This window comes from Pseudoliparis swirei, chromosome 12, assembly GCF_029220125.1.
Source record: "Pseudoliparis swirei isolate HS2019 ecotype Mariana Trench chromosome 12, NWPU_hadal_v1, whole genome shotgun sequence".
NCBI lineage: Eukaryota > Metazoa > Chordata > Actinopteri > Perciformes > Liparidae > Pseudoliparis > Pseudoliparis swirei.
In genome coordinates, this window is record NC_079399.1 from 20863108 (window position 1) to 20880134 (window position 17027).

Below are 17027 nucleotides of genomic sequence, written 5' to 3' on the forward strand. Positions count from 1 at the left end.
AATCCCTGAGAAGTAAACAAATACTGTAAATCTGTTTGGCTCTACACCCCAAGAGGAATATGGGAACATATGTTTTAAAAATCTCCGGTAAATCAACCCTCCTAAGGAAAAAAACATTCGTAAAATATAATAAATCACACCTCTATCACTGCAATGAGGTGTGTAGTCCCACCCAGCTCCCCCGTACGGAGGTGAGGGGGAGGAGCCACACATGACAGACTCGGTCAGACCGTCACGGTTTGGGATGAAGGCGAGGATGAAGGCGAGGATGAAGGCGAGGTGTCACGTCTCAGTGGAACAGAGGAGAGAAGAAAAATAAGCTGGAAGGAGGTGAGAAAGGAGATAGGAAACAGGGAGGGGCGCAGGTGGTGCAGAGGACACGCCTAAATAAAAAGAGTTCTACAGCGGGAGACATGGAAACATGGAGATGTAGAGACATGGAGACATGGAAACACAGAGACATAGAGATACAGAGACACAGAGACATAGAGATAGAGACACAGAGACATAGAGACACAGAGACATAGAGATAGAGACACAGAGACATAGAGACACAGAGACATAGAGACACAGAGATAGAGACACAGAGACATGGAAACACAGAGACATAGAGACACACAGACACAGAGACATGGAAACATAGAGACACACAGACACAGAGACATGGAAACACAGAGACAGAGAGACATAGAGATACAGAGACATAGAGACACAGAGACATGGAAACACAGAGACAGAGAGACATAGAGATACAGAGACATAGAGACACAGAGACACAGAGACATAGAGATAGAGACACAGAGACATGGAAACACAGAGACATAGAGACACACAGACACAGAGACATGGAAACATAGAGACACACAGACACAGAGACATAGAGACACAGAGACATAGAGACATAGAGATACAGAGACACAGAGACATAGAGACACACGAGACACAGGAGACATGTGACACAGGAGACATGAGACACAGGAGACACAGAGACATGGAAACACAGAGACACAGAGACATAGAGACAGAGACATGGAAACATAGAGACACACAGACACAGAGACATAGAGACACAGAGACATAGAGACATAGAGATACAGAGACACAGAGACATGGAAACACAGAGACACAGAGACATAGAGACATAGAGATACAGAGACATAGAGACACAGAGACACAGAGACATGGAAACACAGAGACATAGAGACACAGAGACATGGAAACACAGAGACATGGAAACACAGAGACACAGAGACATAGAGACACGAGACACAGAGACATAGAGACATAGAGACACAGAGACATGGAGACATGGAAACACAGAGACATGGAAACACAGAGACATAGAGACACAGAGACACAGAGACATAGAGACACAGAGACATGGAAACACAGAGACACAGAGACATGGAAACACAGAGACATAGAGACACAGAGACATAGAGACACAGAGACATGGAAACACAGAGACACAGAGACATGGAAACACAGAGACATAGAGACACAGAGACACAGAGACATGGAAACACAGAGACACAGAGACATGGAAACACAGAGACATAGAGACACAGAGACATAGAGATAGAGACACAGAGACATGGAAACACAGAGACATAGAGACACAGAGACATAGAGATAGAGACACAGAGACATGGAAACACAGAGACAGAGACACAGAGACATGGAAACACAGAGACACAGAGACATGGAAACACAGAGACATAGAGACACAGAGACATAGAGATAGAGACACAGAGACATGGAAACACAGAGACACATAGACATAGAGACACAGAGACATAGAGACACAGAGACATGGAAACACAGAGACATAGAGACACAGAGACATGGAAACACAGAGACATGGAAACACAGAGACACAGAGACACAGAGACATGGAAACACAGAGACACAGAGACATGGAAACACAGAGACATGGAAACACAGAGACACAGAGACATGGAAACACAGAGACATGGAAACACAGAGACACAGAGATACAGAGACACAGAGATACAGAGACACAGAGACATAGAGACACCGAGACATAGAGACACAGAGATACAGAGACACAGAGATACAGAGACATAGAGACATAGAGACACAGAGACATAGAGACACAGAGACACAGAGACATGGAAACACAGAGACATAGAGACACAGAGACACAGAGACACAGAGACATAGAGATACAGAGACACAGAGACATGGAAACACAGAGACATAGAGACATAGAGACACAGAGACATAGAGATACAGAGACACAGAGACATGGAAACACAGAGATACAGAGACATAGAGACATAGAGACACAGAGACATAGAGACACAGAGACACAGGAACCGAGACGTGGAGACGTGAGGACAGACAAAGCGAGGAGAGCTCAGCATGAAGGAACTCGTTGTGCGCTCCGACTTCTGTCCGTCCTAGCGCCGCTCCGATGGATCTGAGGGACACTAATTGGCCATAATGACCATCTGGAATGGGGGGTTCTGGGTAATATGAAAATGATGATGGAAAGCGTCTGAAGGACGTCCTTGTCTTCAACCTGTCCGCGGCTGTTATCAAGAGAGACATCTGAGGGTCAAGGGAGGTCAGAGGGAAGAGGACACATTGAGGGGGGGGGGGGGTCTTCTAACGCTGGAGCACATTTGGTGGAGCAGTTAGCAGCAACGATATATTTCCCTCAGGAGTTGGACTAAATAGGGAAAAGTACTTAGCTGCGAGTGAATATTCCCCTTACAGTCGCCAAATGGTCGGAAACACGACTCCAAACTAACGCTCACGCTGCTCCGTGTTTTTGTGAGTTCTCCATCCACCGATGTGCGAATCCAGGGTGGAATCTGAAGTAAAGTAAAGCCCTGTGCATAATAACATTGTTGTTTTTCTTAAACTAAACACTTAAACGTCATATTTGTGTGGTTCTTTTTTTGTGAGGCGAATAAAGCCGTCGACCAATCGGGTGTTGTGGAACATACACAATGCAAAACACACAGTTTGGTGTTCAACAACTGAAGTGACGTCGTCCTCGTAACGTCACACATTATTTGGTGGACTGAAGTTATACAGAAGCCGAGGTCGGACATCTTTTTTTTTTTTAAATGTTTGTATTCGTTTAGACATATTACCATAAAAAAAGTAAAAAATAATCAGACATAAAAAATAAAAAAAATACACCTTTATATACATATATACATACATATACACATATACATGCATATACATACACATATACATTCATATATATATATATACATATATATATATACATACACATATACATGCATATACATACACATATACATGCATATACAGTACATACACATATACATTCATAAATATATATATATACATACACATATACATACACATGCACACACAAAACAGGAGCCAATGATATATATATATACATATGTATATATAAATATATATATACATACATATTTACACATGCACACACATACTTACATACATAAAAACACACATACATACCCCAAAAAACAAAAGAAAAACAACAAAAAGAAAACAGAAAAAGAAAAGCACCCTCTTAATGATATTTTACTTGTACATTGGTATACACCACCCTGCGTCTATATTAGGTCGGCCATCTTGGATTAAGGCCATGACAGTGCGGTTTTTTCCCCCCACCGATAAACGAAAGTGACCGACTTTAGAGTGTGGAGGAGTGACGTCGAGACGACGTATACGCCTCTACAATAGCGGTAGAGACCTGTCAATTACTTTGTAGCCCCGCCCCTAAAGCATACCCTGCTTTATGTTCTGTTCCACTCTAATTGGACCATCATTTACAAAATGAACATCATGCTGTGTTAAAGAAGACTTGAAGATCGAGACCATAAACACATGATGACAATGTTTACTGAGGGAATGAATCAAGAGAGACGTAGAGTCATTTTCTCATAGACTTCTATACAACCAGAGGAGTCGCCCCCTGCTGGCCATTAGAGAGAATGCAGCTTTAAGACACAAATCATTGACTTCACTCGCAGAACCGGAGGTCTCTAGTCTGAACCATGACCGCAAACATTATTACTCCTTTCAACTTCGACAAAGGCAAAGCAGACCACATCCACAACTGTTCTTTTCGGATATTTTCACAATAAAAGCTGCTCTGGGTCTAAGTCCATCTATTCAAACCCTTTATTGAACAAGTGCTGCTACTCTCTCAAATTCTCATTAATATAGTTTCAATGCAAAATATTGGCAGGAGAGTATAATTCCATATTTGTATGTTGTTTATTCACCAAAAGGGCCGTAAGAGTTAAACCTTGCATGAAAGCCAGTAATGATCTACCCAGGCACTTTTTTTTTTAGCTCCATGTCCTGGTTTTCCAGCGAGAAATAAATATCCCCAATAGTAGTTTGTTCTCATGGATATGCAATGTGTGTGTGTGTGTGTGTGTGGAGTTGGGGAGGCAGACAATGCCAGCCATTGTTGAAGTCATCCACTTATCCTGAACAGATCTGTTCGCGGACATTTTCTCTTGAATGTTGCACTACAATAATAATCAGGTTCTGGGGTTTGAGATTTTGATCTGGAAACTCAAACAAGTGTCCAGATATTTGTTTATCATGTATATATACAAATATTTTTTGCCAATCTTTCATCTGTTCTTTGCCTGATAAAGAAAGCATATATATATATATATATATATATATTTATATATATATACAGAGTGCAGGGTTCGTACGGTCATGGAAAACCTGGAAAAGTCATGGAATTTTAAAATGGTCATTTCCAGGCCTGGAAAAGTCATGGAAAAAACTTAAATCATAAAAGTTTTGGAAAAGTCATGGAAATTTGTTATAATCACATGTTCATTTGAGTTCATGGAGTTTGAAATAATTAATATGTTTTTACAGAAAGATGCTCTCGATGCGCTAAATGTTCTAAATTGTTCATGTTTATACCAGGATTTCAGTTTAGTCATGGAAATGTTGTTTAAAGTCCTGGAAAAGTCCTGTAAATCCATGAGTCAACATGTGTAAGAGCCCTGAGAGTGTGAGAGGGCTGCTGAGAGTCGTGTCCTTCTGCCTCCTCTCAGGAACTGGTGCGCCTACGTGGTGACGCGCACCGTGAGCTGCGTGATGGAGGACGGCGTGGAGACGTACATCAAACCCGACTACCAGCGCTGCACCTGGGGCCAGTGTCCCAGAGTGGCGTGAGTACATCCCTCTCTTCGTTCTGAACCCTCCTCTCGGTCGCTGGGCTCCACTCCGGATTCTGTCCCCACTCCTCCCAACTTCCCGTCCTCCATCCAAAACCCGTCTCCTCCCCCTGTTTCCTGTCTGCGGATGCTGACTCCGCTCACATCGTGTTCGCCGTGACGTGACGGATGGAAGGAGTTTCTTCTCCGGATGGCGGACGCTCGGCAGGACGACATGAATCAAGCGCTCCTCGGCCCGGCTACCTGATCCCCCCCCCCCCCCCCCCCGGGCCTCGAGCTCTAAACCTGGGCTATGCCAAGAATGAAGCCGTCAGGGGTTCCAGGCGCCGCAGTCTGGTCCCCCCCCCCCCCCTCTCTTCAGCTGCGAAGGACACATTAAAAACGACGAAGCGATCCAAATACATTTTTTATTTAAAAATTCCGATGTCTCCGAGCGGCAGATTAAGATTTAGTACGGGCTAAATGCCGTTTTTGTAGTTTACACAGAACTCTTAATCCCGTCATTCACCGTCAGCAGGCGATCTGGAGCTCTTTCCCAGACGGCCGATGGCTCGGTGCACGTTAACGCCGGTGGTGTTCAATGCGGGGTTCAGGGGCCGCTGTGGGCCCCGGACTGGGTCGTCGGGGTCACGCTGCACATTGTAGGTCTCGATGACACGGCTCAAGTCGTCCGGACACAAACCGCCTGTCACGGGGGCGCCAGCAGCTCCGTGAGGCTTTGAGCTGCATGCTAACCATTGATGATGCGAACACGACGGGCTCCCATGCTCACTGACGCAGTTCAACACCGAGAACAGGAGGGAACGCTTTTGCGGGAAATTGGGCGACAAAGGTAGAAACTACGTTTAATTCCTCGTCGTCTTATGCTGCGTTCACATTAAAAGCGAATATTCCCAGTGCTTTACTCACGTGAGTCTACTCGCTTGACTATTTGCGGCTTTTTGCATCATTCGCGCCTGAAAGGGGGCGTGGCTTAGAGGGGCGGGGCTTATCTCGACACGATGGGCTACCATGCTCACTGACGTTTTTGCGGGAGTCGCGCGATAAAGGTAGAAACTATGTTTTATTCCGAGTCGTCTTATGCTGCGTTCACAGCAACAGCGTTGCAAATATTCTCAGCGCTTTACTCGCGTGAGTTTACGCTCTTCTAGTTCTATCTGCACTGACGTTCTCTGTTTCCGTTTCCGTCCTCTAGCTACCGGACGTACAGGAGGCCGAGGTACAAGGTGGCCTACAAGATGGTGACGGAGATGGAGTGGAAGTGTTGCCACGGTTACTCCGGGGAGGATTGCCACGACGGGCCGAAGGGAACCGGCGACGCCCAGACCGGCGGAGGACGACCCCGCGTCACGCAGACGAGCCTCAACACTGGCGGCGGCGGCGGGCAGACAGGCGGCGGCAGGCAGACAGGCGGCGGCGGGCAGACAGGCGGCGGCGGGCAGACAGGCGGCGGCGGGCAGACAGGCGGCGGCGGGCAGACAGGCGGCGGCAGGCAGACAGGCGGCGGGCAGACAGGCGGCGGCGGGCAGACAGGCGGCGGCAGGCAGACAGGCGGCGGCGGGCAGACAGGCGGCGGCGGCGGCCGAGACGGTGAGAGGATACATGTGCAGCGTCATCACAGTCGTTCATTTTGGGGGGAAACAGGAACAAGAGGTGCGGATGTCGAGCAGGATCTCCACTTGAAGAAGACCTCGGGAACCACAACATGCAACATGACGACTTCCCTCAAAGCTCGCGAGAAGCTGGATTCCATCTTAGGCTTTAAAATGAAAACACAACATTAAATATTCATTTGCCGTTGGCGTCGGTCCTTCTTCTTCGTCTCCAGGCGACGGGGAGAAGATCCGGCAGCTGGAAGAAACCATCCGCGGTCTGGCCAAAGACCTCCACAGCCTGCAGAGCGCCACGCACGCCATCAACCAGCGGCTGTGAGCGCCACGCATTCAAACTTCACGGCTCGGGTTATGGAGGAACTCAAATACTGAGATCAGAGTCATGTGACCTATCAACATCCTCCACTGTGATGTCATCGTGTGTTTAATGTATACCTCTTCTTCTTCTTCTTCTTCTTCTTCTTCCTTATCTTCCTCCTCCTTCTTCATTTTCTTCTTCTTATTTTTTCTCTTCTTCTTCTTCTTCTTCTTCTCCTCCTTCCTCCTCTTCTTCTTTTTCTTCTTCGTCCCCTTTTTCTTCTTCTTTTTCCTCTTCTTCTTCTTCTCCTCCTTCTTCCTCTTCTTCTTCCTTTTCTTCCTTATATTCTTCCTCCTCCTCTTCTTCATTTTTTCTTCTTCTTCTTCTTCTTCTTCTTCTTCTTCTTCTTCTTCTTCTTCGTAGGCCTGGTCTGAATGGGGCTAGTGTCCCTGCTGACTCCGCTCAGCCTCACATGAAGGAGACCATCAACAGCATCCAGACCAAGCTGGACCATCTCTACAACCGGACTCAGGTAGAAACTCCATCTGTGAGGTTAGAAAGTCAAAAGCAAAATGTGGATTAAAAAAATTTAAACTTGGTGTGCACATTTTTCCCGCTCAGGTCCATGACCAGACTCTGCTCAGCATCAACAACCACCTGGTGAACGGAGGGGGCAACGAGCTGGACGGAGAGGCCAGAGGAGGAGGAGGAAGAAGTGGAGAAGGAGGAGGAAACCAGCTCACCACCCTGAAGGAGGAGATCCTGACGGAGCTGGAGAGAAGGGTGACTCTGTCCTGCTCCTCATGCCAGGTGACTCTCACTGTGTAAAACAATAATAATAAATCACACATCAGTGCTCAGAATCCACTGCAACACAAAACAAAGAAAATCAGGCGAAAATCAGGCAAAAATCAACGAGGCCAAACACAATCTCGGAGTCGGAGATTGAGATTGAATATAAAAATAATAATTACGTGTTTTTGTTTGCATTCTGTTGGTGTTCATGAAGGAACCTCCTGGCTCAGCACAGCTGTGGACCCTCCACCCAAAGATAGATAATTAATAATAAGCCCACAGAGAACAGTCAGTGTGCTTTAGAGCCACACGGAATAATTGAATAAAACAAAACAAAATGAACAATAATTGAATGACAACAAATTCATGAATGGAACAATAAGTAAAACAATATTTGAATACATTTAACAATAAGTAGAAGAACAAATGAATAAATGTAACAATAATTGAATAATTTGAACAATAATTGAATTAATGCAACAATAAGTAGAACAATAATTTAATATAATTAACAATAATTTAATATATTGAACAATAACTTTATAAATGGATAAATGGAACAATAATGGAATCCATGAAACAAAAGGTAGAACAATAAATGGATAAATTAAACAATAATTGAATAAATGTAAAATTTGTACAAAAATAAATGGCTTAATGGAACAATAATTGAATAAATGGAACAATAATTGAATAAATGGAACAATAAGAACAATAATTGATTAATGGAACAATAGGTTGAACAATAAATGGATAAATAGAACAATAACTGTCAATAACAAACATAGACACCTCGAAACATTACCGATACAAACAATACCTCCAGCGAATGATTTACAGTCCCTGTTATCCCTGTTCCCCCCAGGCTGGCGTGGAGGACCTGAAGCGCCAGCAGCAGGAGGACAGGGAGCGCATCCAGGGTCTGGAGAAGCTGATCAGCTCCATGGACCAGCACCTGAGGCACAGCCTGGACGTCTCCCGCAGCGAGACCCGGCGCTCCCAGGCCTGCTGCGACACCGTCACCGAGCTGGAGAAGAAGACGTCCGCTCTGGAGGTCCGAGTCGCCTCCACGTCCAACAAGTGCGACGTCGTGAAAGGCCGGCTGGACAAGGAGCTGGCCGGGACGGGCGGGGGGAGGGGCCGAGTGACAGAGGACAGGTTGACCGGCCGGCTCCGGGAACTGGAGAAGAAGGTGAACAGCACGTTGAGGAAGACGGAGCAGAGGTGCACCAACACGGGCAACAACGTGAAGGACAGCGCCCAGAGAGACGTCACGCAGCTGCGCAACATGGTCCTCAGCCGCCTCGACGACCACGGCTTCAAGATCGACAAGCTGGAGCTGGACGTGGCCGTCCTCGGACACACGGTCACCGACCACAGCCGGCGCTTGGGTCAGCTGGGGAACATCACGGTCTCGCTGGACACGAGGCTGACGTCCACCGCAAACATGTGCAACGAGACCTTCGGGCCCAACGGGAAAGGACGCAAGACCGACGACACGGTGAAAACCCTCGAGTGGAGAGTCGTGGCCAACCAAGAGGACATCCACAAGTTTAACACCAGGCTGGACGACCTGTCCGTGTCAGGGGACTCGCTGGTCGACAGAGTCCTCAACCTCACGGATGACCTCAAAAAGGTCATCGCCGTGACGGGGGAGAGCGGCGAGCACTTCAACCGCATCGTCACGGAGGTCGAAGCGTTGGGCCGCGATCTGGAGGACTGTTCCGTTTGCGGCAGCGTGGAGGCCGGCCTGCGCTCTCTCGCCAACTCCACCAGGGACGGCCTCGGCGAGTGCCGGGCGGAGCTGACGGATCTGCGGAGGAAGGTGGCCTCGGGGGAGTCGGCCTGCTCTCAGGTGTGCTCCAACCTTCAGGAGGAGGTCGGCCAGCTCAGAGAGGATGTGGAGGAGTGCACGGGACGGTGTACGGTCGACGTGAACCATCTGAAGGAACGCCTGGACGGCCATGGCGTCCACAGCGGTAGACTAGGGGGGGATCTGAAGTCCATCCAAGGACAGCTGGCCGGAGTCATGGTCACATTTAGCTCCATCAATGACACCCTGAAGGGCCTGGGGAGGACCGTGCAGACACATGGGAACACACTGACTGATCTGAGTCACACCAAGGACAACATCATCTCTGAGGTGAGACGATGTGGTGATGATGAGGATGACGTGGCTGCCACGAAAAGGCCTGTACACACGGCAAAATACTTGGAGGAATGCAGTTTTCCGTCTTGTTGCAGACGAGGGAGTGTCAGCCTTATTGTTTCATGAATATAGGCACACAGGTACGGTTACACAGCATTCTCCGTGCTGCCAGGAGTGAAACACTGGTGGTAAAAATATTGAATAGAATCAGCCTTTTGACGAGAATATAAACTCTCCTCAAATGTCTAAAAAACCCCAAAAAGACGTGACATCAGAATTGTCAATGGTAGCTACAGCTGAAGAGGTACCAGTGTTTGGTATTTTACAATAACTGGACTAATCCTGCGATCACACCAAGAATCGTTGGAAATATCCAGACTTGAAATATTTCCACTTGAGGCAAATGGCACACATTTTTCGCGCCGCTCAATTCGCGTTATTCACGGCGCTCGGCAAAACATTTGCGTCCATCACATCCATTGACATCTGAACGCTGACTTTGCATAGGATCTACTCAGGTGAATCCGCAACACAGCCATGCTAGCAGCAACACAGCCATGCTAGCAGCAACACAGCCATGCTAGCAGCAAGCTTCTCAGCCACTCCTTCTCTGGCTCATTCATATGAACGGAGGAAGAAAAATAACTATATGGACAACTTTTTACCCAATGTTAGTATATGGGGAGAATATATATATATATATATATATATATATATATATAATACAGGGCTCTCAAGTTTTGAAGACAGGCAAGCGTGACATTTCCATCAGCACCCGATGCTCACCTGTGCGCGCATCGAGCCGAGAAGAGTTGTTGACGGGGGGGGGGGGGGTGCTAGTGACTATTTTTTTGCTCCGTCCCAATGCGCGCAGACCGGCGTCGGAGCTTTGCAGCAAACGCGATCGACCTATCGATCGGCGTATTGAGCACCCCTGCATTCAAGCATTAAATAGCCGAGAGTTTTTTTCAGCGTGAGAAATACGATGTGTGGCGGGAGTGCGTGAGTTAAGACCGAAATGCGTGAGTCTCACGCTCAATGCGTGAGACTTGAGAGCCCTGTGTATATAGCCTATATACAGGGCTCTCAAGTTTTGAAGACAGGCAAGAGTGACATATCCCCCCCCATTCCGCCTGCCCCGCCCCTGCCGTATGCCCACAGCCCAGCCCCCCCCCCCCCCCAGAACAAAACTTTCGGATATCAGTCACGCGCAATTCCAGGATGCTTTATTTTCATTGGTTGCTGGATTAAATCTTACCCAGATACAACAGATAAATGTTTTTTTCTGATTGGCTATTGTATACCCCATTTCTTTTTTTTGATTGGCTGATAAGTGGCTCCTCACAGCAGAACTCCAGGGGAGCGCTTGATTCCTCCACGGTGAGGGCAGCGCGGCTCATGTTGGCGCACTGCGGCACATTAAAACATTAAATAGACGAGAGTTTTTTTTCAGCGTGAGCAATACGATGTGTGGCGGGAGTGCGTGACGTAAGACCGAAATGAGTGACTGTCACGCTCAATGCGTGACACTTGAGAGCCCTGTGTATATATATATATATTTATTTGGGTCCAATGGCATCATGTGACTTATCCTAAAAAAATATCTTCCAACATTTGGCCACACTGTCAGATTTGCTTTCAGGGATGCGTGGCACAGCGGTGCATTGAGCTAACGTCAGTGCCGGCATGCTAACATGATAAATGCTAACGTGCAGCAGAGATGACACATTTCTGAAGGCCAGGAGGCCCATGAAGTTCTTGTATCAAACTCTTTCCTTCAACTAAAAGCTGCTGTGCCTTGAGCCACGACGCTAATGTGGCTAAAGTGAAAATAATTGCAATCTGTGGAACACAATAAGATTTCCTACCTTGTTCCAAGTCGAATATCTCATGACCCCTCAGATTTGTCTTGCGACCCCGAGATTGGAAGTACTGTACGAGTACGCTCTAATACATAGAACCGGCCACTCGGAATGAAACACTAAAGATTAAGCTACTACTACGATGATAATGACGGTAATTCCGCTGATGTGTTGTTTTATTGAAACATAACTTTTCTTCCTGGACTCGGTCAATCAAACAGGCCGAGTGTCTATCTTGGCAACAGTGTTTTCACATAATATTGTTATAGTGGGGAAACATTATTGACGGACACGCTCGGATTACACGCTTACACATCTCTGCGTGTGTGAGATACCGTAGGAAAATAAATGGGAGCAAAAGACAGAAGTATATTTGTTGTAGAACTTAGTCAAAAGAAACTCCTCCACTCTCCCTACCAGGTGGACGACTTGCAGAAGGAGCTGACCGATCACGTCGATGACTCCAAGATCCAGTTCGACAACGTGGGCAAAGACATCCAAATAACGAGGAGCAACTACGCGACGGAGGTCGGGGAGTGCCGGCGGTCCGCCGACGGCCTGGAGAGAAGACTCTCCAAGCTGGAGGGCGTGTGCGGCCGCCTGGACTCCTTCTCCGACGTCCTGGAGAAGATCCGGAAGGGCCTGGAGCGACACGTGTCCGGGCTGTGGAGCTGCGTCAATGGCCTCAACGTCACGGTGACGTCTCACGGGGAGCTCATCCACGACATCCAGTACGTCCAGCTGGACAACGTCCACTCCGACGTGCGCAGACTGAACTCGTCCGTGGTGGACCTGGCGAAGGAGTTCCACGGTTTCGTCGAGCTGGACTTCATGGGTGAGATAGCAGTCAGTCGAAAAGGGGGAGGCGAGGTCAGGGTGAGGGACAACTGGACCAGAGACAGAATCCAGACGTTCATTCTGAGAAGCGTTCGCTCAAAGAGCTTTAAAAGTCTGCACTCTGTCTGAAAGAGGAGTTTTAGTCAACACCAGGGTGAAAGGAACGCCGGGTTAAATGTCTTAGCTTTCTTGGACGACAATTTTCCTCACGCAGAACGTGTTTTTGTTGGAGAGCATTATTTCGGGTTCCGTCTTTTCCCAGCTGTGACGTTTCATCAGATATGCTTCGCCCCCCCTAGGTCCACCTGGTCTGCCGGGCCCCAGAGGAGAGAGAGGCGAGCGTGGAACCCAGGGTCCAGTCGGACCCCAAGGGAGGCTGGGACCCCAGGGCAGGGAGGGCACGCACGGACTAGCTGGACTAGCTGGACCCCCAGGTAAAGCCAACAAGCTTTGTCTCCGAGTCAACATCGACTGATTCCCAAGCTGTTGATACATTTTGATCATAGTTGTCTTTTCTCTTCCTCCTCAGGTCTCAGAGGCGAACAGGGTAGGAGTCGTTCTTACTAAGCAGCAGTACAAAAGCACTCGATACCTGCTCTCCTTGCATACTCACTCCTGCTCTCCCCCCACCGCCGCAATCAGGTCCTGCAGGGTCCGATGCCCACGTGCCACGCCTTTCTTTTTCCGCGGCGCTGACCCGCCCGATGAGGAACGCAGGGACCATCGTGTTCAACGAGGTCTTCGTCAACGAAAATAAGGTCTACAATCCCAAGACAGGTGAGCTTCAGGTCGGTTGGAAATGGAAACAGGTGGCTTCCGAGATCAAAGAGTAGAATAAAAAATGTTCAACTCACCCACCTTATTAAACCTCATAGCCATTTCGGAGTTCATTTCAATATCCCTCTCTGAAATCTATCCACAGCACTTAAATTCAGTGGTGAGGGGAAAGCATGACGTACTTTTGTAGGCCAACCGCTAAGCTTGGCGTCACACTGGTTTTTCATTAGATGTTGGGTTATTGCAGAAAATAATCTCTCTGGCACAAAAAAAACTTTGATACGTGCACGTTTTGTTCACCATACAACTTTTAGGATTTCTGAAGCACGAATGCAATCGGCAGAAGTAACGAGCTGCCGTTAGGCGATAAAGGAACGACACCAGAGACACACGAACACATTGAGGCCGTGAAGACCGAGAAGGCCGTGTAGTCAGAATAGTCGCCGTGGTGACGTTTCGTCGTCTCATTTATCGACTTGTATTCGAGACACTTTAACGTTTCTAAATACTGATCTTCTAGAACTAAACTTCAACATCTCTTGAGCCGGAGACATTATTTCTGGCATTTGAACAAAAAGCCGTTGACCTTGAAACAAGGGAACAAACGGAAATTCTAAAATGCTGACTCACTTCCTGGTTTTAAGACTTATTTCTGCCCCACCGGGCTACTAAGAGCGCCTCGAACACAATTGCCCTCCCCTCCATTGTATTGTCGTGGTGGCAGAACTCAAGCGATATCTCAAGTCTTGGGGAATCAAACCAAAGCTATTTATATCTATCTAAATATGTTTGTAGGATGACCCGATCTTTTAAAATAGTGGGTTGTGTTTTCCTTTTAATGCGACCCAACAGGTTACTTAGCAAACAGGAATTCAAGAATGAGTCTGAACTCTTGCACGACATTAAGTCCACCATGTCTCCGGCTTCTGTCCTCCAGGGTATTTCACAGCTCCGGTGAGCGGGAAGTACTTCTTCAGCGCCATCCTGACGGGCCACAAGAACATGAAGATCGAGGCGGTGTTGTCCAAGTCCAACCGGGGCGTGGCCCGAGTGGACTCGGCCGGGTACCAGCCCGAGGGCCTGGAGAAGCCCATGGCGGAGGCCAAGCACATCCCGGGAGCCGTGGCCGTCTTCAACATCATCCTGCCCATGGAGGCCGGGGACACGGTCTGCATCGACCTGGTCACGGGCAAACTGGCGTTCTCCTCGGAGCCGCTGACCATCTTCAGCGGGACGCTGCTGTACGAGACCGTCTGATCGGGAAGGCGTCGTCGTCGGATTCGGGTCTCGGACACTGAAACACCTGGACTGGATTCATTCAGCGAGGAGAAGAATACTTCACGTTTGACTTCATGTGCAACATCAAAACAAGTCATTCTCAACCTCAACACTCGTTTGTGTGTTTCACAGCTTTAAGGAAAAATAATTTGCGCAAATGTTATGCTATGACGTAAAAAGAAAAAACGCTGCAGGGTTATCTTATAATTCTATTGTGGCAGCTGTGGAGGTGTGTGGGGGTGGGATCTGGAATTGGCCTCAGCTGCTGGCTGATTACCAATCAGCCAGCTGCTGAGACCAATTAGAGACCCCACCCCCACAGCTGCCACATACATATTTCATGCTGTTCTACAAATTTGAATTATTTACAGATCACACGGTAGTGGCTCTCAGGTCTTATTTGTGTTAAGGAAACGACACTTGGCTCAGAGGTTATTGCAAACTGTTTCTAAAGCGGTATAATTTTGACCACAAAGCAAATTCCCAGAAACATGACGCCTGAATGCCGGTTGTTTTCGAGTGATGTCGGGGACGCCGTCCAAACCACTGGTCTTTAGCAGGAAATGCACAAATGAAGTCACCGACATTTCAAGAGAGAAACCGCAGCATTTTGGTAAATCATACAACAGCAAAAACAATAAGACCATTTTAGGACATTAGCGCTGCTTAGAAAACACGAGGCCAAGAGCAGGATGGCCGGGGGGAAGAATGGAGGTTTCTTTCTTTCTTTGTTTTGTTCTCCCTCTGTCCTAATAAGGACCATCTAATGTTGGTGGAGGATCAACAAGTTAAAGTTATGAAGAAGTTCCTATCATTTTATCTTACGGTGGAATTTTTGTATAAAGCTCAACATAACAAATAATGAAGCTGAACTTTTGTCTCTAGGCTACACACACACACACACACACATAAAACTGTCAGCGGTCTCCGCTTATCTCTTCTATTATACCAGATGCCTGAGCTTTACTGTCCAGCGCCATTCTTAGCACTCACACACACATGCACACACACACACTGTAAACACACACACACACACACACGTTGTGTAGATATTGTTTGAATGGATTTTAAAAGGAACATTTCTAATACTTTTACAGAGACGTTACAGCGCATCGGGTCATGTGCTGCATCATATTGACATAATACATGGAAGCAATACAGGATTAATATCAGCATATCAGGGTTTTGATCCCAAATCATCGGGTTTAAAAAAAAGAAGAAGTTCCTTTCTAGTGTGGGAATGTAATTTTATATGTTTCTATGTATTGTATAACCTCGAAGGAATGTAAATATTTTTCAGCGGTTTCGCCCATATAAGATATATAAGAGAGTTACCACTTCACCTTGACAGGTATTGTAAATGTTTTGTGTGTTTCCTTTTCTCTTTTTTTCCCACGTGTGCCTCAACATTGTTGTAATACAGCCGATGTCGGGAGTCATCTGGATTGTGTTCCGCATATTAAATGAGCCAGTACGTGCCAATTTTTACACACTGGTTATCCCGACCAGACTTATTTAATCTAGCACTTTCTTTCTTTTTGGCTCTCACAAATACACACAGCTGGGTCGACTTTCTATTCCTGGCCCCCGCTTTAAACCCTCTCTCAACTCCTCTTGGCTGCAGTGGGTTTAATTTAGCTGAAGACCTCCAGGGGATGGTTAAAAAGCCATTATTCCTTATGCTGCACGGCAGTGACACCCTGTGTTCAGTGGCATCATGTTGCTGCTGATGGAGAGAGTATACCTTGTCTTCTTCACACATTCATTACTCGTGCAGAGTTCTCTTTGTGAACCCTGTCTGCACTCAAGTCCTGCCGCTGTCACTCACACAGACAACAATGGTGTAATGGATCCATGCACTGGCGGTCAAGAGCAAAGAAGCAGTAATCCTACCTTGGCTACTTAAGGATGCGAGGATGAGCATAAGATGGGGCAGATGTAGCCTGCATGTGGTGAGCTGTTTGAACTCGACTGGATCTGTATTGCAGATGTCCTGCATTCACTTACTTTCGGGCCAAATTAACATTTCAGCTGGCCTCAATTACATGTTTCCTATGGAACATTCTGGATATCTCTCATTTCAGATATCTACAATTTTAACAAGTCGTACGTTTTGGTTGAGATTTTCAAAGTGAAAAAAAATCATTCCAGAGATCCATAATGTCATGTTTAATATCCGTACCTGATATCATAATAATACTAATAAGCCAAAGTCAATTTATTTATGATTAG

The 17027-nt window shown here is 47.0% G+C and overlaps 1 protein-coding gene across 1 annotated transcript in view; it reads left to right on the forward strand.

Moving 5' to 3' along the window:
• Positions 1–16283, forward strand: part of emilin1a (elastin microfibril interfacer 1a) — a 28744-nt gene extending 12461 nt beyond the window's left edge. Inside the window, exons 2-12 of the mRNA XM_056427853.1 lie at positions 5064–5180; positions 6382–6776; positions 7015–7114; positions 7521–7629; positions 7719–7907; positions 8758–10035; positions 12324–12738; positions 13040–13174; positions 13270–13287; positions 13383–13517; positions 14455–16283. Coding sequence (XP_056283828.1) covers positions 5064–5180; positions 6382–6776; positions 7015–7114; positions 7521–7629; positions 7719–7907; positions 8758–10035; positions 12324–12738; positions 13040–13174; positions 13270–13287; positions 13383–13517; positions 14455–14774 — 3211 coding nt within the window. The 3' untranslated portion in view covers positions 14775–16283. The remainder of the gene's footprint in view (positions 1–5063; positions 5181–6381; positions 6777–7014; positions 7115–7520; positions 7630–7718; positions 7908–8757; positions 10036–12323; positions 12739–13039; positions 13175–13269; positions 13288–13382; positions 13518–14454) is intronic.
• Positions 16284–17027: the final 744 nt, after the last annotated feature.